At 43.0% G+C, this 25201-nt stretch overlaps 1 protein-coding gene across 1 annotated transcript; it reads left to right on the top strand.

Moving 5' to 3' along the window:
- On the top strand, positions 1-25201 carry LOC127633341 (ABI gene family member 3-like). Its single transcript, XM_052112378.1, has 6 exons — positions 1-21; positions 1191-1364; positions 18701-18868; positions 20708-20885; positions 24585-24950; positions 25095-25201. Exons 1-6 carry the CDS (start codon positions 1-3, stop codon positions 25199-25201), a joined length of 1014 nt encoding a protein of 337 aa, XP_051968338.1.

The raw sequence follows: 25201 nt of genomic DNA, 5'->3' as shown, positions 1-25201 counted from the left end.
ATGGAGGCAGAAGAGAAGAGAGTAAAGAAAGAGTGTTCTTCCTGTTTGGAAACATTAGAACTGAAATTGGCCACATCCCCGAAGGTGTCCTATGCCAATCAGAAGTGACTTTTCAGAGTCACGTGGTCAACTGGGATGTCTTTTCTGACAGTTGATTTATGGTCCTTTGTTTCAGATTCTTACAAATCTCCTTCCCAAAAATAGTGCATATTTAATCATGAACTTTTATATTTTGAGAATGTACAAGAGACATGATATTCGTTGTCATCAGCTTTCTCTGCATAAGCCAGTGAACGCTTACATACTAAACATGACATTTTTTTCATGGATATTATACATGTAGGTAACAAATGAAAATCCCTGATTACAAATTGTACTGGTTAATTCATTGGTTATACAACCTGGATAAAACATTACACACATTTTAAAAAGGTATATCAGTCTATGATCATTCATTTGTCAGTTATACATGTTACCAACGTTCAAAGAGTCTCTCTGGAACTCCAAGAGTGTGTGTTCTGTCTTTTATTGCTTTGACCTTTGAACTTAGGGCCTCTTTGCAGAGAAGTTTTCGAGTCATATGGGATCAAGACAAGTCTCTTTGTTAGTTTTATTGGCCAGATGTGCGACTCACTGGCACCAACGTCTTTCCATTTATGACGTTGTTTAAATTCTTCTGCATGTATAATAATTTTAAATTATTGATAAATATTTTTATAAACAACTTTTATAGTTTAATATTAAAAGTCATGGTCAAGGCTGACATAGTCTAATCTATTTGTAAAATGCATTTTAAAAATGTACAAAAATTAGACTTTGTAAAAGGTTTCAAAGTCAGTTTTAATAAGATCATCATATAATTAAAAGGAAAAGGTTGAAATCTGTTGGTTGTGATGAAAATCAACCTATGACACATCCAATGGCCTGACTTTGAAGAAACGGACAGAAAGATGGATGGATGGACAGACGGATGGACATATTTTATACAAACATCATATCCTGTAAAAGCACTTGTGAAACTTAAGTCTGCACTAAAGGCACTTTGAGATCTGCAGGTATGCACAGATATGCATTACAAACACAACCCCCTCTCTCAAAATGTTTGCACCTGTCATGTTCATTTCCGTCTCTCAATAGTCCACCTTAGTTTTGTCTGACCAGAGTGAGTGAAAAGAAACCATTATCAGCAGCATTCTCCATCTTATTCTCAAATATCTCTAGAGACCTTCATAATGAGAGACAACAGTTACAAAGAGCGCATAGAAAAAATCCTTCAAGAGGCTCCGACTGCAAGAAAAGCTCTTCTAGACAACTACAGCAATCTGCACAAGGTGGCCGATTACTGTCAGAACAAATACCTAAATGTGAGCTATGCATTTTTTCCATACATCATTGCTTTCTACGGAGCCCTTAAAGGGACATGGTGGTGCAAAAATTATGAGATGGGAGGAAAAAATTTTTTGGAATCTTTTGCGTTCTCTCGCAAAAAGTTTGCGTTCTCTCGCAAATATATTTGCGTTCTCTCGCAAAACCTGTCATGTTCTCTCGCGAAATGTGTGTCATCGCGAGAGACTTTTACGCGGTACTTTACTCCTCTATTTGCATAGCATCACCTGAATGATAATCACATTCCTGTCTGGTGGTTCCCGCACTGGTGAAAGACGTTGTCCATCTTTCACGGTTAAATGAATATATATTTAAGTCATATATAGAGGAATAAACCAAACTTCCATATGATTATACTCACACACTGTAACAATTGTTGTAGCTCAACGATGGAGGAGGATCTTCAACAGTTTTTATGGTAACGACATGTTCCCGAAGAGGACACCATTCACATGAAAAGGGACAAGGTTGATAATGTGTCATTATAGTTCAATGGGCCTACATTTTGCTTATATGTTAATGATAATTATGTAACCAAATGTGTTGACGTGTATCCCTATGTGTGTAAAGGTTTTAATATTATCGTTAAAAACCATGATCACATTTATACACGTTTGCATTGTAATAACTAACCAAGGAAACCAAAGCTTGCGTGTATCCATACTACTTCTTAAGTCTCATCTTTGTTTTTAAATCAGAATGGATACCTTATATACTTTGCTAGTTCACTAATAATGTTGTCATTATGGTGTCCTTGCAAAATCTAATAAGAGGGGTCATTAAAATTGCATTATTTTTATTTAGTACTGTCCTGATGAAGCTGTTTTACATGAGATACTTACATTTAATTCACAATAACCTAAATGAGACAATGAGCCTGTTCAAAACTTTGCATCCTCCTGGTTATTGTTATGTTTGGCTTTTTAGATAATCAGTGTACAGTATTTTTTGTGATTTTATTTATTTATTTGTCCTGAGAAGTAAAAATGCTTACTGTTCCTAAGAAATATGAAGGACAGTACTAAATATAATAATTTATCTCATACATTAATTACACAGATCATATACTGAAAAGTTTTATTTGACCATAGTTTTATATAATGTGTTGCCTTCTTGAGCATCAATGAATGTTTGCACCTTTTATAATAGTTGTGCATGTGTCCCTTAAAGTGTGAAAGCTGCATCTCAACCTCATATAGGCACTACTTGAAAGACTCGTGCACCACTATAAATGTACATTTATTAATTCAGCAGAAGTGACAATGAATACATTTATCATAAGAGCTATTAACAATATCTGCAGTACAAGTTTGTGTAGCAGCAAATTAGACTAGGCTAGAGCACAATTAAAAATGCAGAAATGAGAACGAATAATAGTGGTTTAAAGAATCAGTTAAGTGATTGTTTAAAAGGTGTGTCTAAAAACTGTTTTGAAAGTTGTGTTAATCACAGCAAATCGGGTGCAGTTTGGAAACCATAAAGGAATAGTGAGAGTAAAGGTTCTTGAAAGTGATATTGTCCCTTGTTCTGGAGGAACAACCAGGCACTGCTCGTTCACTGACCATAGATGTTCAGAGGTTTCATACACTTATAGGAGTGTATTTAGGTAAGAGGGTGCCATTGGCAGACCTGAAGGTCATCTTAAAAGCTTTAAATTTGATGTAAGCAACTACAAGTAACTAGTGGACAGATACAAGTAGGGGTTTGACGTGTGTAACAGAAAGAAAAAAACAGTAATTAATCATCATCAATCCATCAACATCAAAATAACAAACATTTTGAACCATTGTATAATTTTATTTTTATTATGCTTATGGAATAGATGTAAATATATGTTGTGTGATATAGGGCAGTTCTAAATAAAATTATTTTGATACCTGAACTCATGTAGTCTGCAGGTTGGGGACCACACAATGCACTTAACTGTAATTACAAGTAAAGATTAAATTTTTTGGGAATTATAATATGGAATATTGGCACATCCCTTTAATTTTATGGAATTAAAGGGATAGTTCACCCAAAAATGAAAATTCTGTCATAATTTACTCACCCTCAAAATGTTTCCAACCAGTATGAGTTTCATTCTTCTGTGGAACATAAATATATTTTGAAGAATGTTGGTAACCAAACAGTTGTTGGTCCCCATTTACTTCCATAGTATGGAAAAAAATACTATGGAAGTAAATGGGGACCAGCAACTTTTTGATTACCAACATTCTTCAAAATACCTTCATTTATCTTCCACAGAAGAATGAAACTCATACAGGTTTGAAACATTTTGAGGGTGAGTAAATGATGACAGAATTTTAGTTTTTGTGTGAACTATCCCTTTAATTCCATAAAATGTAACATTGAACCACAAACAATAAGTGGTCAGGTTGTTTTCATTAAAAACACATTGCTGCAGCCATTAATACTGATACATTGTTATATGATTCTTATTTTTGTTATTTGATTTTATTTATGTTGTTTACATTTTATTTATTTTTATTTAAACAGACAAAAGATAAATGTTATACAAATAGTCATAGTTATACAAAACTTTGTGAACAATAAACAATTTAGCAAATTATGGTTTCCATCTTTAATGAGTTTTATGTATCAATATTGTAATGTGGTAAGTTCTAATTCTTCATGTATCAATGTCGAGGTTTGTAAATTCTAATTCTTCTTTAAAACATTGTACAGTATTGCAGGATTTCTGCAGGAGTGTTGTCTACTAGCTATGTAAGCACATTTCAGATGATAAAAAACAGTTGTTACAGTAATGCCCTGATCACATCTCTTAAATGCATGTATAAGTTCACAGCTTGATATGGGTCTCTTGGAAGATTCAACTGAGACTCAGAAATGATAACGTTGCACAGTTCATTTACATCTGGATCACATGGTATGGGTGTCGGAACGTGCATTCATTCTTGCACAATTGAACACTTTCAGTGTCAGCTGAGGTGAGGAAGTCTCTGGTGAGGTAGAGTTCAGGCAGTCCATACATCACACTGGGCCGTCCACTGGGGCTGCTGATGTTCTTTGATGGCCTAATGGTGTGTGCATTCCAAACCCGTGCAGTGTCATCCAGCACATCCTGCAAAACGTAACAATAAAATTACGCAAAACCTTTAATAAATTCAAAGGAAAAGTTTACTTAAAAATGAAATCCTGTCGTCATTTCTCAATGCCTCATTGATCCAAACATCTTGAACTCTCTCTCTCTCTCTCTCTCTACACGCAAACAGCAAAACATAATTTCAGACGAACTCACTTGGATGAGTCCCATGCAGCAGAATTGGAGCAGACTTTTGTCCAAGAATCCGCCGTCCTTGAGGTCAGCAAACATGGAAATCCAAAATTCCATGCATTCCTTTCGCAGAAACCCCCACCAGTATTCTATCCTTTGGTTGGCAGTACTTGCACCTTCCAAATAGCTGTCAAGACTTTCATCTGCGTGATGTAAGTGAAGAAAACGCTGAAAGTCTCTAACATGACCATTTTCAGTTCCAAGATCCCCCCTAACAACTCTAGGGCATCCCCCCAAACGCTGCACCGCTTCAATATAGTAACTTCCTATCACCTTCGGATCGCTACTAGTTGTGTAGGTATTAAGCCAGATCATTTTCCTCGAAAAGCCATCAATGCAACCATTAAAACAAATACCATATGGTTTTAATTTATCGTACGAGTCCAAGTGCCAAATAAAGTTGGGTCCTTTAGCAAAGTAGTTGCGCCGTCTGAGACGTCTGGTTCTCCTCACGAAAACTCCTCTTGGGTCCAATTCCTTCAGCACCAAGCGCACATCCTCTTTTCTCACACGCAGACCCTTTTCTCTACATTTGGCGTACATCCATCGGTACCCATGAAGTTGTCCAGAGTACTGCAGCTGATTACAGATGAACTCAACAAGGTCCACTAAATCCGAGTAATTTTTCCGTCGACATAATCCTCTATCGCGTATCCTTTTTAGGTGTCTTTCACTTAAGTGAAAACCATGCCTTGAACTTAGCACTGACCTTATTTCTTTATACTTGAGTCCAAGCTCAAAGTAAAACTCTATGAACCGCTCCATTGTGAACGTGTGATCTCTGAACCACTGCTCGGCTGCCAGCGTGAAATTAAACCAGAAGTACTGTTTTCTGAATTCACAACAGGTTTTGCGAGAGAACACAAACATTTTGCGAGAGCATGCAAATATGTTTGCGAGAGAACGCAAAGTTTCTCGGGGGAACGCAAAAGTTTTGCGAGAGAACGCAAAAGATTTAAAAAATATTTTTCCTCCCATCTCATAATTTTTGCACCACCATGTCCCTTTAAGGGCTCCGTAAAATTAAGCCATACTTTTAAAAGTGTAGTACTAGCTTTTCAATGCTTATTACTACATGTACTACATGACACAAAGAAGCCTTCCACAGGGAGGGTGTGATCTAATAGAAAACATCACCTTGCTTTAATGAGGATAAAAATAAGTTCCAGAGACTCGAACACTCGCACAAAAACAGGATGACGTAACAATCAACAAATAATTTTTCTGATCATGAATGGGTAATTTGGTCTTCAGACTTTACACAGAACCTAAAAACAAAATCAATAATAAAAACAGTTTAAAGCAACTTACAAACAGTGAAACCATGCAAGCTCATTAATTATTCAAGCCCGGTGCATACTGGGAACACCAGCTTCAAAAAGTTAAGTAACATTTACTTATTATATTTACTTGTGAAATGTACTTACTGTAAATTTGTAAAAGATAACAAAAAATCATGAATAATATTTTCTTCTAAGCTAGAGCATTATTTGATACATGTTTGAATTGAGTACAAATGTAGAATTTACTTAATATTTTCAAGTTCAGGCTTAAACTAACTTGTTCAATGTAGAATGTACTTAGTCTTTCTTCTGTTTACTTCACCTCAAAATAATTTGTATTTAATTTGTATTTAATAATAACATGCAATTGCACATATTGTTTACATCTTGTGGCTATATTTTCAAAACAGTGAGTATTGTAATGTTTACAAACTTACCCCATTCACTTTCATTGTAAGTGCCTCACCGTATCCCCGAATTTTTGCTTCTTTTAAATAAAAAAATAGTTGTAAGGGGGTTAAGATGGGCAAGGAGGAGGCGAGAACCAGCTTGTCAATATAAATAATAATTTAATGAAAACTTAAACCAAAACACACAAACATAAACACACATGACGGACATACCCGTAATTCACTCTCTCTCGAACCGCCGTCACCGGCTGCCTTTATCCCTCGCGCGCCCCATCAGGCTGATTGGGGACCGGGCATGCGACATTCCGCCCCCCTCCGCTCCCTGGAGAGGAGTGTGCTTTGCGCCCCGTCAGGTCATCCCTGCCTTCCTCGACCTGGGAGGAGACAGGAGGGGAAAACAGCAACAAAAAAAAATAAAATAGGCGAGGGAAAAGGCCAACACGGTGCGAAAGAGAGAGAGAGAGGAGAGAGAAAAGCTCACTCACCGGTTCTCTGATGTACCATCGCGTGGTCCTCGAACACTGCTCCACACTCTCTGGCGGATGACAGCCGCTCCTCTCCGGGCGAACCGGAGTCAAACCTCTGACCCCCAGCGGACAGAACGCCCCTCCGCTTTTCTGGCGACACGTGGGGACACTCCTCCGCCCCTGGCAGCGGCCCTACCACTCCAGGCAGTCGGGGAGTTGTTTCCCTCCTCCCCTCGTGGATGGCGGTCTTCTCTCGACCCCTCCACGTCTCTGGGGACAGCAGGGCACTCCTCCGCCCCCGGCAGCGGCTCCCTCACTCCAGGCGGTCGGGGAATCCAGTCCCCACTCACCCGCGTACGGGCGGTCGGGCTACTCAGTCGCCCGGCAGATGGCAGCAGCGCTCCCCTGGGTGGACGGCAGTGTCGAGGACTCTGCGAATAATAATAAATATAAATAATAATTTAATGAAAACTTAAACCAAAACACATAAACACACATGACGGACATGCCCGTAATTCTCTCTCTCTCGAACCGTCATCACCAGCCGCCTTTATCCCTCGCGTGCCCCATCAGGCCGATTGGGGACCGAGCCTGCGACATTCTAGCCCGGCTCCGCCCCTCTCCGCTCCACAATAGTGTTAATCAACTTTGTTACAAATGCTGTCAAGAAGGTTAGTGTAAAGTGATCAATGGAAAGGAGGAGGCAAGAACCGGCTTGACGATATAAATAATAGTTTAATGATAAACTCAAAAGACATCAAAAACACACACATGACGGACATGTCCGTTAACGATCTCTCTCTCCCGCACGATCCCCTGCAGTCAGCCTTTACCCCTCACAGAGGCATAATTAGCCTAATACGGGACCGGGTGTGTATGATCAAGACCCGGCCCCGCCCTCCGCCCTGCCACATTTAGCTTGTACTGAACCTAAAAAATTATTTGTATCACACTTAAGTCAACAAGGAGCAAAAATCTATTTTGGAGTGCTGCTCTGACACACATATATGTACACCTATAATTATCAATTAAAATGAATGATCAGACCAATCATTAAAGCACATGGCTTTCCCTACCAATGCTATGCTGATGATACGCAGCTTCACCTGTCGTTCCAGCCTGAAGACCCCTCCATCTTAGATCGTGTCTCTGCATGCCTCTTGAAAATCTCGGCCTAGATGAAGGGACGTCAGATTTAACTCAACCATGCCAAGACAGAACTCCTCGTGATCCCAGCCAACCCATCTGTTATCACAATCTCTCTCTATTCATCTTGGTTCAACAACACTAACACCAACCAGGAGAGACCAGAACTCTGGAGTAGTGGTGGATGACCAGCTTAACTTCACCTCCCACATCTCTTCAACCACCTGGTTCTGATGGTTCACACTTTACATCATCAAGAAAATCAGACCTTTCCTGTCTGAATATGCTGCACAGCTCCTGGTCCAACCTTTGGCCATTTCAAGGCTGGACTACTGCAATGCTCTGTTGATCAGCCTACCAGCTAGTACAATTAAGCCGCTACAGATGGTTCAGAACGCTGCAGTGCATCTGGTCTTCAATCAGTCAAAGAGGGCTCACATCACCCCAATCTTAATTTCACTCCACTGGTTACATGAAGCTGCCCACATCATATTCAAGGCTTTGACTCTGGCCTTCAGGACATCCAATGGAACAGCACCCTTTTACTTCAATTCACTCCTTCATGTCCCAACTCACTCTCTGCAGTCAATGAATTAGCACTGCTGTTGGTCCTGTCAGAAAGAGGCTCAAAGTCCATTTCACGATCACTCACTTTCTCTGTCCCTCTATGGTGAAATGAGCTTCCAACCTTCACATGATCTACTGAAAATATCTCAACATTCAAAGACCAACTGAAAACACATTTGTTCCGCAAGCACTTATAAAATTCATACTAATTGTTCTTCCTTTAAAAATAGAAAATAATTTAAAAAGTAAAGAAAAGAAAAACTTGTCTGTCTCCTTCTGCGCTAGCTTCTTTACAACTCTAGCAACTGTAAGAACTTAGCAGTGTGATTCTGCAGATACGGTTGACCTTTATATGACAAATTGCTTGCTATGCTCAATATAAAAATTTTTTGGATAAAAGCATCTGCTAAATGATTCAATATGAATGAAAAATAAAGCTGAAGGCCTGGATTAGATGCTCTAGATGTGGTAGACAGAGATGTATAGTAACGAAGTCGAACTACTTCACTACTGTACTTAAGTACTAAAAGGCTGTATCTGTACTCTACTAGAGTATTATTTTTTTCTCCTACTTCCACTTTTACTTCAGTACATATTTTCGATGAGTTTAATACTTTTACTCCGATACATTTTTTATGTGCTGCATCTTTACTCGTTATTATAAAATGTTACGAATCAATCATTACAAACCCACATTATCACTGCCAGAGCAGTAGATGGCTCTGTCACCAGGTTTGATCATGAAGCTGGCTCATCATTGAGCGAATCAAGCGATCAAGGATACCGCGCACGCTCCCGTTCTGCCTTTCGCTCTGCTGCTTGCATCCATAGAGAAGCTTTTTGTTTCGTGATGGAAGAAAAAGAAACACCACCTTCAACACCTTCCACTTCGAGTGATCATGGCGGTGAGGAAGGAGACCACCCCTGGCCCTACTTAGAGTCAATGTTTTCATTTATCGGAGTGAAAGACAATTCATATCGAATGAAGTGCTTACTCTGCCTCCCGAAAGATTGCGAAATAATGGCCTTCAAAAATTCACCGTCGAATTTCAAGAAACATATCAAGGTAAGTTATATAATATACTTACTAAATATATACTTATAATATAATATAATATATCTGTAACACAAGACAAGGAAACCAGCGTCAACTTAAAGGGTAAGTCTTTTTTAATCTTTTCTTTAAAGGGTCTGCAGAGACAGTCTTTGCTTCTTTTTCCCTCCTGTGCTCCGTCGCTCCTGCCCTTTTTATGCCGCTCTCCTCATGTTACTGCAATCAGAGACAGGTGTTAGTCATCATTTAGCTCAGGTGTGAGCGCCCTTACCACTTTTCTCTCCCGGACGGGCGCTTGACCATGCCCCCGCTGCCACATACCCCCACCGCCCGACTCAGGCCGGGGCGTCATCCGGCCTGCCTACCACTCCCCCCCCCCATTTCTGGAGAGGAAGTCAGCGGCAGCCATCTGCACCCCCGGTCTGTGGACCACCTTGAACTTAAAAGGCTGGAGGGCCAGATACCAACGGGTGATCCGGGCGTTCGTATCCTTCATGCGGTGGAGCCACTGCAGTGGGGCGTGATCCGAGCAGAGGGTGAAGGCCCGCCCCAGCAGGTAGTATCGGAGGGTGAGGACCGCCCACTTGATGGCCAAACACTCCTTCTCTACGGTGCTGTACTTAGTCTCCCTCAAGGAGAGCTTCCGGCTAATGTACAGCACCGGGCGTCTCTCCCTCCACCAACTGCGAGAGCACGGCGCCCAACCCTCCGTCTGAAGCGTCCGTCTGCAAAACAAAAGGAGAGAGAAGTCAGGTGCATGCAAAAGCGGCCCCCACAAAGTGCAGCTTTAATCTCTGTAAACGCCTGTTGGCACTGCTCTGACCACTGGACCGGATCTGGAGCCCCCTTTTAGTAAGGTCAGTCAGCGGGCTGGTGACATCCGAATAATTAGGTACAAACCGTCTGTAATAGCCAGCCAGCCCCAGGAACTGCCTCACCTCCTTTTTGGTCTTGGGTCTAGGGCAAGTCGCAATCGCCGCGGTCTTGTCAATTTGGGGTCGCACCTGGCCATGACCCAAGTGGAACCCCAGATACCGTACCTCCACACGCCCAACCGCGCACTTTTTCGGGTTTGCCGTGAGCCCCGCCCGCCGCAGCGATCTCAGGACGGCCCTCAGATGTTGCAAGTATAAATGATGATATCATCTAGATAAGCAGCGGCGTAAGCAGTATGCGGTCTGAGGATCCTATCCATGAGGCGCTGAAACGTGGCTGGTGCCCCGAACAAACCGAAAGGAAGCGCCACGAATTGGTGTAATCCGAACGGCGTGGTGAAGGCCGTTTTTCACGGGATATTGGTGTCAAGGGATCTGCCAATAACCCTTCGTTAGATCCAAGGTCGAATAAAACCGAGCAGAACCTAACCGATCGAGCAGTTCATCAACACGGGGCATTGGGTACGCGTCAAATTTAGACACCGCATTGACTTTTCTATAATCCACACAGAAACGTACAGACCCGTCACTCTTGGGAACAAGGACGACCGGGCTGGACCAATCGCTGTGAGATTCTTCTATTACTCCCATGTCCAGCATCGCGTCCAATTCTTCCGAACTATTTTCTTTTTATGCTCGGGCAAGCGATAAGGGCGACAACGTACCACTACGCCCGGCTCGGTCTCGATGTGGTGTTGTATGATGTCTGTACGGCCCGGTAGAGGAGAGAACACGTCTGCAAACTCCTTTTGTAGTTCGGAAACCTCTGCGAGTTGGCGTGGTGAGAGGTGGTCTCCACAAGGAACCGGGGTGTTAGGATCGCAGGCTTTGTTTACCTCCGGTCCGAGCTCCGCCCTCTCCGGAACTACCGTTGCCAACGTCACAGAGGCCGCCTCTTCCCTCCACAATTTCAGGAGGTTGAGGTGATATATTTGACGCGCGCCCCCTCTATCGGTACGTTTAACTCGTCGTGTGACCTCAAAGGGTCCTTGCCACTTGGCGAGTAATTTAGAGCTCGATGTTGGGAGTAATACAAGCACTTTATCTCCCGGTGCAAATTCCCGTAGCTGAGCACCCCTGTCATACAGCCGGCGTTGGCGTTCTTGAGCCTGGAGCAAATTCTCCTGTGTTAATTGCCCCAGTGTGTGGAGTTTTGCTCGAAGATCAAGAACGTATTGAATTTCATTTTTGGCACTAGAAGGTCCCTCCCCCAAGTTTCACGGATGACGTCGAGGACCCCGCGTGGGCGTCGTCCGTACAGCAGCTCAAATGGGGAAAATCCCGTGGAGGCTTGCGGGACCTCTCGTACTGCGAATAACAGGGGGTCTTATCCCAATTCCTAGCATCTTCGTGCACGAATTTACGAATCATATTTTTGAGTGTTTTATTAAATCGTTCCACCAGCCCATCCGTCTGCGGATGGTACACGCTAGTGCGAATCGACTTAACGCCCAATAATTCGTAAAGTTCGCGAAGTGTTCGTGACATAAACGTAGTGCCTTGGTCGGTGAGGATTTCTTTCGAACCCCCACCCGGAGATTATCTTGAAGAGTGCCCCGGCAACACTGCGTGCTGAGATGTTGCTCAGAGGCACTGCTTCCGGATATCGCGTTGCGTAATCCACCAGGACTAACACAAAGCGATGTCCGCGTGGCGTCCGTTCTAATGGCCCGACGAGGTCCATTCCAATTCTCTCGAAGGAACCTCGATCAACGGAAGGGGCGCAAAGGCGCTTTTGGGGTGGCCGGTGGGTTTACCAGCTGACATTCGCGCACGCCGCGACACCACCTGCGGACGTCGCCGCCAATGCCCGGCCAATAGAAACGGGCTATTAGACGGAAAAGTGTTTTCCGTTCCCCTAGGTGACCGGCCATAGGATTATAGTGAGCCGCCTGGAAAACCATTTCCGGCGGCTCCGTGGGATCAACAATTGTGTCACTTCCTCCTTTGTTTGAGCGTCCTGCGTCACTCTATATAACCGATCTTTAATAAGCGAAAAATACGGATATGAAATGGCGACACCGGCCGGAGTTGTTGACCATCGATTACTCTCACTTGGTCAAAGGCGTGCTTAAGGGTTTCATCCCGCGACTGCTCCAAGGGGAAGTCCCCTCAGGGAACTCCCTGAGAGGAGGGGTGACCCCTCGCCCCTTCCCTCGTCACTCGGAGCAGCCGAGGGCGGCCCCGGCTCCGCCTCCCTGCCAAAGCATCGCACATCACACACCTCTTCACTTTCATGCAGGACCCATCCGCACAAACTCCCTCTAATACATTTCTAAAATTCAGCCAATCAGTACCCAAGATTAGCGGATGGGTGAGGCGGAACTAACCGCTGCCTCCACACTATGTTTTTCTCCCCGAATTTGATTGCTAAAGTCACCATGGGGTACTTGTGAATATCCCCATGCACACACCTCACCCTCACCCGTTTAGCTGTGCCCAAAGCCTCGGGTTGAACCAAGCGTTGGTGGATGGTGGTCTGATTACAGCCGGTATCCATCAATGCTTGGTATGTACCCCCCTGGATCCTTACCGGGACCCGGTACGCTCCAGCCCGACCGGGGGCAGCCTGCGGGACATCGGAGACCTGCACCACCGTCCCCACCTCCATCAGCGGACACTGATCCCGGAAGTGGTCCGGGTCTCCGCACCTCCAACAGACCGGCCCAGGCGCCACGGCCGCACCCGTGCTGGCGGGCGCCACCACCTGAGGAGGAGAGCGGCTGAAGGACGGGGAAGGGTTAGGCGGGTTCTCCCACGGCCGGGAAGTTGGCCTGATGTATCCTCCACGCCTACGGGGGCAGGAACGGGCCCTGGGGAGAGAGCAGAGCGAGAGGGAACAGGGGGAAACAGGGGAAGACACAGGGAAGGGAGAGAGAGAAAGGGGAGGGCTCATCTGCCCTCGGCATCGCCGCCAGGTGGTCCTCCGCATGAGCTGAACAGCTGCCTCCAGCGACGCCGGGCGGTGGCACTGGACCCATTCCGCAGTTCTCCTGGGCAGTCTTTGCGTAAATTGCTCCAGTACCACCTGATCGATGACTCCCTCGACGTCGCGGTCCCCCATGAGCAGCCACCGCCGACAAGCGTCCCGGAGCCGTTGAACAAACGCAAACGGGCGGTCGGACTTCTCCAGCTTCATGCTTCGGAAGAGCTGGCGATTCTCTTCCGGGCTCCGACCAACCCGCTGCAGAATGGCCCTCTTCAGGTCAGAGTAAGCCAGGAGGTTCGTCGCTGGCAGTTGTTGTGCCGCGAGCTGTGCTTCCCCGGACAGGAGAGGAATTAGACGGGCTGCCCACTGTTCGGGCGGCCAGCCCCAGATTTCAGCCATCCTCTCAAACAGGTCGAGGAAGGCCTCAGGATCATCTGCCACCCCCATCTTTTGTAACATGGGCGGGGGCAGCGTAGCGTGGGTGTCCGGGGCTGACGCAGCCTCCTGGCTGAGGAGGCTCCGGATAGCGAGTCGGTCCTCCGCCTGAGCCCGCATGATCTCGAAGAACCGCCGATCTTGATCCTGCCGGAGCTCAAGCAGGGATTGTTGGTGGCCTTGATGGAGATTAGCGAGGGACTGGAGGATTTCCGCCAGCTGGGAGGACTCTATGGGGCGACCTTGTTCCATCATAAAGAAAAAAATGATCCCGGGTTTCTGCACCAATGTAACACAAGACAAGGAAACCAGCGTCAACTTAAAGGGTAAGTCTTTTTTAATCTTTTCTTTAAAGGGTCTGCAGAGACAGTCTTTGCTTCTTTTTCCCTCCTGTGCTCCGTCGCTCCTGCCCTTTTTATGCCGCTCTCCTCATGTTACTGCAATCAGAGACAGGTGTTAGTCATCATTTAGCTCAGGTGTGAGCGCCCTTACCGCTTTTCTCTCCCGGACGGGCGCTTGACCACGCCCCCGCTGCCACAACAATTAATAATGAACTGCACTTATACAGCATTTATTAATCTTAGTTAATGTTAATTTCAACATTTACTAATACTTTATTAAAATGTTGTTAACATTAGTTAATGCACTGTGAACTAACATGAACTAACAATGAACAGCTGTATTTTTATTAAATAACGTTAACAAAGATAAACAAATGCAGTAACAAATGTATTGCTCATGGTTAGTTCATGTAAGTTAATACATTAACTAATGTTAACTAATGAACCTTATTGTAAAGTGTTACCGATTTTTTAGTGTAATGTAGCATCAAGTGAGTTATCCGTTCAAGCTACCAGCATGCCCCAACATGTCTTAGTGAATGTCAACCTTGAACCTTACATTCTGTTAATCCACTATAAGTTGCTAATGGCTTGTTAGAGCTGTGTTGGCTACATGCTTTTTGTGATACATGTAGACTAGGCCAATTTGTGACCACATTTCTCTTCTGACTTTTTGGTAATGAAACCAAAGTGCTGACAAATTATGGTGGATAACTGACTTTAATTGAATTAATTTAGCTTTTATCAATAGTGTGTCAGCAGTTATTACACTCACCTATAATGTTGCTCATGGTATAATTCTGTGAAGGTAAAACTATATATTTTTTGTCTCTTTTCAGAGTAAGCATAACTGCCACTTGAGTAGATACGAGGAACTCACATCTGCAAAGCGAAAGAAGAAGGCTGCGATTCCCTCCCCCTCCATCAAGCAGCCCACATTAATGGGTAGCTGGACCACGATGCCCCAGAGATTTATCGACAAGGCAATCATGAAGTTTGTTGTCCAAGGACTTCAGCCTTTCAACATTGTAGAGAAAGAAGCTTTCCGCGACTTTGTGTTAGACCTGGTCCCAAATAACAAAATAATGACAAGAATCACACTCACATCTATGATTGATGATGCTGCCAAACAGATGAAGATCAAGATTACTGAGGCCATGAAAACTGTTGACCACATCGCAACAACCACTGACTGCTGGTCAGCCAGGCGCCGTAGTTTCATTGGGGTCACGGCTCACTGGATTGACCCCTAAAGTTTAAAAAGGTGCTCAGTGGCCCTGGCCTGTAAAAGATTAAGAGGCTCTCACACTTTCGACCTTCTGGCAAATGCACTTAATGATATCCATGCTGAGTATGAAATTCGGGGGAAGATAGTCAGAACAACAACGGACAATGGCTCCAACTTCATCAAAGCCTTCAAAGTCTTTGGTGAAGATGGAAATAATAATGCTGGTGCTCTAGTTCAGGAGGAAGAGGAGGACGAAGAAGAAGCAGACAAAGATGAGGAGGAGGTAGAGTTTGTCGATGTATCTTCACTTTTGGATGAGGATGATGGTTTTGAGTTCCAGCTCCCGAAACACCAGCGTTGTGCATGCCACATTCTAAACCTAATAGCCACTGCTGATGCCAGCAAGGCAGTGTCCAATGACGCGTACAAGAACTTATGCTACTCAACATTTGGCAAGTGCAATGCACTTTGGAATAAGTGTTCAAGATCCTCAATAGCTGCTGAAACTGTGGAAGATGCTTGCTCCCTCCAGCTTGTGCGACCAAATGCAACAAGGTGGAACTCTGTGTTCATGGCTGTGGAGAGACTGCTCAGGATAGTGAAAGAAAAGGGAGAGGCAACAATGAGAGTTTTCTGCACAGATTTGAAGGTTCCAATGTAAGTTTAAAAATGTTTCATATGGCACTCTTTCTGTCAAACTCAATTCTGGTCCATATTGTCTACTTGTAAAACATTGAATTGAATGATTAACATTGAATGATGAACTCACTATCATTACATGATATCCAAAATGCATTATTATTGCATGATATCATGCATTATCATTGCATGATAATGATCCGATCATTTAGCAATGCTGTTTTTTTTGTCTCTTGCTGTTATATATATTATTGTCTCTTATTCTTGTCTTCATCACAGGTTTAATCCAGCTGAACTTGCATTCCTGGCAGAGTATGCTGCTGTTATGACTCCAGTCGCCCAAGCAACTAACATTTTGCAAGCTGAAACCAATGTCCAGATGGGGTGGCTGCTTCCAACCGTCAAGCTCCTGAAAATCAAGCTGAACAGGATCAAGCTACCACTGAAGTACTGCAAGCCGCTTGTGGATGCCTTGCAGGTGGGCATTGAGGATCGCTTTGGCCCTATGTTGGAAGACCCAGAGCTGGTGGCCGCTGCTATTCTGCTTCCAAAATTCAAGACAAATTGGACACAGGAAGATGAGACAATCAAAATAGGTAAGAAATAATAGTGTATGGGTGCATTATGTGTGTATTTTACCAATTTGCAATCACGAGTCACACATGTTACCGCTCAAAAGTTTGGGATTGCTTTGAATTTTCTTTTTTTTAATGGAAACACACACGAGCTTGTCCTGCATAGAAAATATAGCAAACATAACTATAAACAGGGCATTATGATGTTAGAGTATGAAATTATGATTTTAATGGAAATTATGTCTTTATATTTCAAACACTGCCTTCATCAAAAAAGCCACCTTTTGCCGCATTTACAGCCTGGCAGACCCATAGACATTATAATTTTCAATTTTTCTAGATGACCTGATGGTACCCCAGACTATCTCCACCATGCTTGATAGACAGCTTAAAGCATTGGTCTTGCGTCTGAGGTGGTGAAATTGTAGATCTGTATAGAGTGAAAAGGGGTCTTGAAGGTAGGCTACTAAACCCACTTCATGCCATACCCTGCGGACAGCACTCGGTTGGGGCCAGTTTCCTATCCCCCAATCAAGTGCTGTCCACAAAGTATTGTGTGGGTATGGGAGCCTTCCTCCTTAGCCTAGTAGTGTGGCAGCCAAGCCTTCCTGTCTAAGGTCTGCCAGGCTGTAAATGCTGGCTTTTTGTTTAAGGGAATTATTTAAAGTATAGAGTCGTCATTTCCATTAAAATCATTCTCTTACTGATAATGTCATCATGTCAAATCTGTGGTTACTGTCATGATGGGTTGAAACTATTATTGTTTATAGAACACTCTTATATTTCAGGCATGGACTATATCAAACGATGCATTGAAGACCCCTCGTTGCAGTCCGGTGAGGTCAACAGGTCCAGCTCATCCGATGAGGACGACTTCTTTTCTGGCATGCAGGGTTCGAAGGCACAAGACGGCATCAAACAGCTAGATGCGTACTTGTCCTGTTCAGCAGATAACATGGACTTGCTCAAGTCTTTTCCAGCTGTGTGCAAGTTGTCTGTTAAGTTAAACACACCCCTTCCAGCATCAGCAGCCTGCGAGAGGCTTTTTAGTATCGCAGGATTAGTCTTTAGCCCTAGAAGAGCGAGACTGAATACATTAAATTTTGAAAACCAACTACTTTTGAGGATAAACAAAAGGTTTCTAACTTCCTAAATATGACTGCTTTATGCATACCATTTTAAGAAGGGAATAAGCTGTGCATAAAAAAAAACACAAGCAGGGAAGAGAGGGGAGGGATGCTTTAAAGGGGGAAGGGCATACTTAATCTGTTTTTGTTTACAAAGAGTTAATCTCAGTGTTAGGTGCTCTAATCACTTTTGTTTTTACATAAGAAATACTTGAATGTGGCCTACTGGCCTTTGAGATATTTAGTTGCCCTAACAAGTTGAGGATGAAAAGTAAATGTGTAACTTCCAAAAAATGATTGCTTTATGCACACTAGTTTAAGAAGGGAATAAGCTGTGGATAAAATAAAGCACAAGCAGGGAAGAGAGGGGAGGGATGCTTTAAAGGGGGAAGGGCATACTTGATCTGTTTTTGTATTCAAAGAGTTAAGCTCAGCGTTTTTAGGTGCTCTAATCACTTTTGTTTTTACATAAGAAATACTTGAATGTGGCCACTTTGGCCTACTGGCTAAACATTTTAAATAAACAATATGATGTTCAAACTTTTGACTGCTTTCTTTAATAACTACATAACACAATACTTGTACTTTCACTTTTAGTACTTGAGTAGTACATTTTAAAATAAACTACTTGCAATACTTAATTACAAAAATTGTTGAATACTTTAGTACTTCCACTTAAGTATGGTGCTTAAAGAGCACTTCAACTTCTACTCAAGTCACTTTTTTGATAGAGCACTTGTACTTTTACTCAAGTCTGGGACTCTAGTACTTTATACATCTCTGGTGGTAGATCAACAAGAACAGGATGGATCATCTGGAGTTGTCCTTAAAACAGTTTAAAGTTTAAATGAATTTCAAATGGTTCCTTTATTATTTTTAGGTGGTGGACACCAAAAGTGTCATTGAAGAGTCCAAGGCTCTCACCACGCAGGCCCTGGCCAGTGTCACATACCAGATAAACAATCTGGCCACCTCTGTACTGAAGCTTTTTGATGCTCAGACTGTTCAGCTCAAACAGATGGAGTCCTCCATCAACATTTTGACGCTGGTAAGTCTGTCTGAGTGTAGTGAGACAGACTAATGTCTTGTAGCAGTTTCCCCCTTCCTAATGTTGTAATTTGGGTGTAACCATGATTTTCCCGGTTATGCATAATAACTTTTTAATGCGATTTTGTATTCTGCGGCGTGCATAAGAACAGCGCATCTGTCTGTTTTATTATATCCCGCCCCTTATTCGGTGGTTTCGTTTATAGCCTATCAGCGTGCATTCGTGGGGTATATTAGGGCGGCTATGTGCCGCCTAGATGCGCGTCAGTGTATAAGTTTATGGGTGTGTGAAGCCTACTACAAACCACACAGCTGATTGTGGTAGTCATAATTTTAATACACTTTTAAAGCACGAAATGAGCATTCAGTGCCCATTATGATTAATCTGTATAGATGAATAAAATATTTTGTACCTTGGTATTCACGTCTCTTGCCCTCTTGTCTTGAAACAACGAACCTGTGTGCCTTTTCGATTTGGGTTATTATTTCCCTGTTAAATACAGGGTGGCGTAGTCTGCTCATTTTATTGTCGCTTTCGTGATGGCATCGGCGGCGAGCTTCCCCCCTCGGCCGGTGCCGCCGCCCTATCTATCCTCGACCGGCCGTACCCCGCTACATGAGGTTACCGTTTCATGGAAAGCAACAGAATCTCTTGAAAAACAATGGCAGTCATTATAATGGGCAAGTTAGAACAACACTAGAAATACTGTACTAATATAACATTTTAGAGCACATCTCAGTGAAATTGATTCTTGATGAAACTTGATTCAGATCTTTCAATCACAGCATGCAGCTTTTTTGTCCTTATCGTAACAATATATAACTGATGGCTCATCTAGGAAACTGTAGTTGTGCTTCTGTTTTGTCTCTAAAAGTAAGCTAATAAAATAATTTCAATGCAAAACAATATTTTATGTCCATTTATTTATATATTTGGTAAGTAACTGTGTAATAAACTGGAGACAGTCTGTCAGTCATTATCACATAATAATCACCTTTTCTGTGTATTTTGTGATGATGGCTGTACATTACATGTTACTGTTCATCTTGCATTATGTACAAGTTGCATATCCATTCATCTTCAACCGCTTATCCGAAGTCGGGTCGCGGGGGCAGCTGCTCCAGCAGGGGGCCCCAAACTTCCCTATCCCGAGCCACATTATCCAGCTCTGACTGGGGGACCCCGAGGCGTTCCCAGGCCAGTGTGGAGATGTAATCTCTCCACCTAATCCTGGGTCTTCCCCGAGGCCTCCTCCCAGCTGGACGTGCCTGAAACACCTCCCTAGGGAGGCGGCCAGGGGGCATCCTTACCAGATGCCCAAACCACCTCAACTGACTCCTTTCGACGCAAAGGAGCAGCGGCTCTACTCCGAGCTCCTCACGGATGACTGAGCTCCTCAACCTATCTCTACGGGAGAAGCCCGCCACCCTTCTGAGGAAGCCCATTTCGGCCGCTTGTACTCGTGACCTAGTTCTTTCAGTCATGACCCAGCCTTCCTGACCATAGGTGAGGGTAGGTACAAAAATTGACCGGTAGATCGAGAGCTTTGCCTTTCGGCTCAGCTCTCTTTTCGTGACAACGGTGCAATAGAGCGAGTGCAATACTGCCCCCGCTGCCCCGATTCTCCGGCCAACCTCCCGCTCCACTGTCCCCTCAATCGTGAACAAGACCCTGAGGTACTTGAACTCCTTCACTTGGGGCAATACCTCCTTCCCTACCTGGAGTACGCACTATGTTGCATATGTTGCATATGTGTAACATAATGTTTGATGTTGAATAATGTTGTCAAAGTTGCAAAGATTCCAAAAATTGCCAGTTAATCTTAATATTCACTTTCAGACAGTTGGCATACATAAGGAGAATATTGCATGGAGAGAGATTGGAGTGCTGACCAAACAGACCAAAATTCCCCGGACTCAAAAGATGATTCCACCAGCAAGTGGACTGGAGCTGTTATATCGCTACACCTGCTTAGACAAACTGGGACATGGCCACTGGGAAACCAACAAAACTTTAAGCAAATATATCTCAAAACATTTATAACCTTTTATGATAGGTGTTTGGGAAACATATTTGAAAAAAAAAATTACATTTATATTTTGTGCCACTTGTGGCCCAGAAATTACTCAGATATGTTTGATACTATAATGAGTAGGGTGGCAAGATTCCTGCTTGTGGAAAACAGGACAGACCCCACCCAGCAAAAAACGAAATTGATGTATCCTTACCTAGGCACAGATCAATGCGAAGTAGATGGTGCATCCACATCAGTAACTGTTGTCACCTTGTATTTTCGTTGGGAGCCATTTTTCTCTGTGTGTTCTTGTCTTTCAAGAGTTTATCATAAAATGCTGAGCAGTCAAGTCCAATATTAAGATGTAAAAAAAGCATTGTCTTCATGACTATTACACTGATTCATTAATGAGAATACACACTCAACAAATGCAGATGTCCTAGGCAGGCATAAAACAAACTCCACAACCTTGGCTAAGACTCCAAAGTTGATGGTCTTGCTCTCCAGCTCACGAAAAACATCTGTCCATCTCTCAGACACAGCCATTTGTTCATGTTCCACTCAGTGATGCGACAAGTGACAATGTTTTTTGCTCAAGCCCACTCATCAAAGAGCATGGTTTCGTCAGTCAAACTGGGAGCGGGGATTCTGGAGTACAAGTGCTCGAGGCTGCTCTGAATGTCTTTCCACTCTGGGATGTCTCTCAGTAGGGTCCATTCAAGTTTTTCTGTGTTCTCCAATGAGCGGTTCCAATTTTGGACGTAATCCACCGATGCTGAACAAAACTTTCTCACTGCACAAAATAAATAATCCGCTAACATGTCACCAGCTTCAACCAGGGCATCCAACTCAGTAGCGGTTCTAGATGGTTTGGCGCCCTGGGTGACACCCGCTTCAACACGCCCCCATATTTGTTGACCAGGGAGTGAGGGTGATTCTAAATGAGAAATGAGAATGCCCCCAAAGTTGCCGCACCCCAGCAAGTTGCCGCCCTGGGCCCATGTTGCCCATGCCTAAATCCGCCACTGATCCAACTGCTTTTTAATGTCAGAGGGCATGAATGATTCCTCCAGCCTGGCCTGCAAGACTTTTCTCAGGTCATGAATGTGCAAAGCTATGGCCGTGGGCATTTTCAAATCAATAAGTTGTGCGATGTCTTTGCGGCCTCCATGGGCAATAGAAAAGAAGTTTCCACAAATCTCACACTTCACTTTACTTGGCCTGTGACTTCTTTTTTAGAAATGTAAGCTCTTTTTGAACCTCCTCATTAAATGTACATGCATGCTTCCTTGACATTTTTCCAGCCGCAATTTCATCTGTGTGCTCTTTCAAACTGACTCTTCAATCAGTTCACTAACTGGATGTCTATTGATAGGGAATTGTGATTGGATAGTTTAATCCAATCATGTACTTCAAATAACATAGTGTGATGTTATTGGTTTCACAGGCCGTATCCTTGGCTACCTTTGATTAGAATACTCACGTGACTGTGAAAGCCGCATAGGCGATAGAGAAAAATAGGACACTAGAAAAAGTGCTTAAATACAGGACTGTCCTGGGAAAAACTGACCATCCTAACAAATGAATGATGTTTGCTATTTTGATATGCTTCTTAATTACATACTTTATACACATCTTGCACTGTATGTTTGATCTAAAACTCTTACTGGCGATTGAGGCATTAATTTGATCTTATTATGTTGATCTGTGGACTTCAAGGTGGAGCCAAAAGAGGAAACCAACAACATTGACTCTTTCCAACAATTCGGTATACTGGAGACCAGCACCTTCAACTTGTAAGTACTAGACATTGTTTAAGCTGACTATTCTGAAAAACACATCAAGAGTTTTCATTCAGGTATCCCTGAAGGTACCCAAAGGGGTCTGTGGAGACACATTAAACAGTATTTTCTTAAATGTATTTAGTTCATTTCATCCAAAATTATTTAAATCAGCATCTTATGTCAAATTGACCGGTTTTGATGAACCGGTTAGAAGTTAATTAATCCCTATAGCCTAATGAATACAACTGACCATTCACTCATAACAATTATAATAATAATAATAATAATAATAATAATAATACAATTATGAAGCTTGTTCCACACTAATCTGTCTTGAATTGTATTTTTCTGATGCAATTTAAACTTTGTAATGCAGCACGTCTCCTTTAGATGAATCGCTTATGTTGTATTATACCATGGTCTGGGTGAATACTCGATTCTGATTGGCTGCAGGGTGTCCGTTAAAAAGTGATAGAGGACACCTAGTAAAGTAGTTCTGGTGAAACTGCCTGTTTACCATTCGAAATTAATAAATAAATGCGCTGCCTACAACAGCTGTGAGTAACCATAGCAACAGGCAGTCAAAGTATCCGTTAACAATTTGCTCTATCAAAACAACATCTAACGTTAGTTAGATATTACATAGCCTACTAATACAACAATGAGCTGACTTCGTTATTTCTTTTAACATTTAGGAGAATATGACAACTTTGACGACTGGGATGCTGCTGAAGAAAGAAAAAATGTAAATAAAACGGAGAAACGACACAAAGAGATAACACCGGAGAATTGAATCAAATAGAAGACGAAAAAGATGAGATCAACACGAAAAAAAATACTGAAATGGGCAGTAAATACACTCAGAGACTTTATTGTTCAAAAAGAAATGGACTCCAGCTTTGAAAATTACACCGCTGCTGCTCTGAATGAGACCCTGCGGGAGTTTTACAGGCAAGTTATTATTTGTAAAAACTAGATTTAGCCTAATTAAAATATAAACTAATGTTTTAAAAATGTTTTATTTGGCAAGTGACCATGGTATAAGCGGGTTAATGCCCTCCGAGGTGTCCATTGTCAGGTTTTAATGGACGACGGTGGAGGCAACCGTCATCCGCTGCGCGTCGGCCGGTTCACACCTCGCCGTCGTCCATTAAAACCTGACAATGGACACCTCGTCGGGCATTAACCTTCGTCGGGTTACTTTTGAAATGTTTTCCACTACAGATTACAGAATACATGTAATATATTTTGTTAGATTACTCAAGGTCAGCAATGTATTCTAAATACTTTGGATTACTTCTTCAGCACTGGTAGATTTTTTTCACTTGTTTTGACTATAAAAACTACCAAAGACAAAATACACATGTTAAAAATACATTCTCTGAAAAACATAAATATCTTATGCAGTGTTGTTTCTAAATCAAGATCGATCAAATTTATCTTGTTTTAAGGATTTTAAAAAATATATATTTTTAAGGAAAACAAATCAAAAATGATTATCAAGAATGCGATTTATGCCCTAATATCAAAGGTCTTACTAGAAAAAATTATGAATGTAACACATCACACATTAAAGTTATGCACGGGTGGCCATTGACGATGGGAGGAGTGCATCTGAACGCGCTCAGAGGAATACGCTGATATAAAACAGAGACTGTGATCAGTATGGAAAGCCGTCCATGTAGCGCGTGCTCTTAGAATAACTGTCCGCCAACAGTATTAAATTAATGAATGCATTTTACACTTGTATAGCGCTTTTCTGACCCTACACTCAAAGCTGTTTACATAGAGGAGAGGGGACTCTCCTCAACCACCACCAGGGTGCAGCATCCACCTGGATAAATGTTGGACTTCTTCTCATATGGCTCTTATGGTCTACTTTTATATGCTACTTTTATGGTGTTTTTTTGTCCTTAAGGCTACACAGTCATGGTCATCATGAACTGTTGTTGTATGAAAAAGAACTGTGTAAAGATCCTGTTTAATGCGAGTATTTATTGTGGTTCCAGGTCTTTTTTGGGTATTGCTGTTCCTCCTCCGTCAGTACCTGACTGGGTGGGTTCTAATGTCACAGCTCCTCCTGATCTCTCTTCAGCTTCACCGTCTCCTTTACCCATATCTGCCTGCTCCCCATCTCTACCGCCATATGTCTATCCAGAGTTATCTATGCTGCCTCCTCCACCTCCTCCAGATGATGAGATGGACGATGCTCCACCCCCTCCACCTCCTCCCTCTCCTCCTCAGGACAACATGCCATTTTCTATTCCACCACCTCCTCCAACTAGTCCTTGAGGCAAAACTGTACCTCCTCCGCCACCTCCACCTCCCCAAAATGCCAACACTCCTCCTCCACCTCCACTTCAGGGCAAGATGGCTGTTGCACCAGCTCCTCCTGCTCCTAGCTCTGGGTACAGTTGTTCATCATTAGCCCCACTGCCATCTCCCCAAAATACCTCCATGGTGCCACGTCCCCCTTCTCCACCTCCAAATATTGGTGGAAAATTTGTTCCACCTCCTCCTCCTCTCCCATTTTGA

Source organism: Xyrauchen texanus, chromosome 40 (assembly GCF_025860055.1).
Source record: "Xyrauchen texanus isolate HMW12.3.18 chromosome 40, RBS_HiC_50CHRs, whole genome shotgun sequence".
Classification (NCBI taxonomy): domain Eukaryota; kingdom Metazoa; phylum Chordata; class Actinopteri; order Cypriniformes; family Catostomidae; genus Xyrauchen; species Xyrauchen texanus.
The sequence above is the reverse complement of the archived record's forward strand: the minus strand, read 5'-3'. Positions and strand labels throughout refer to the sequence as shown.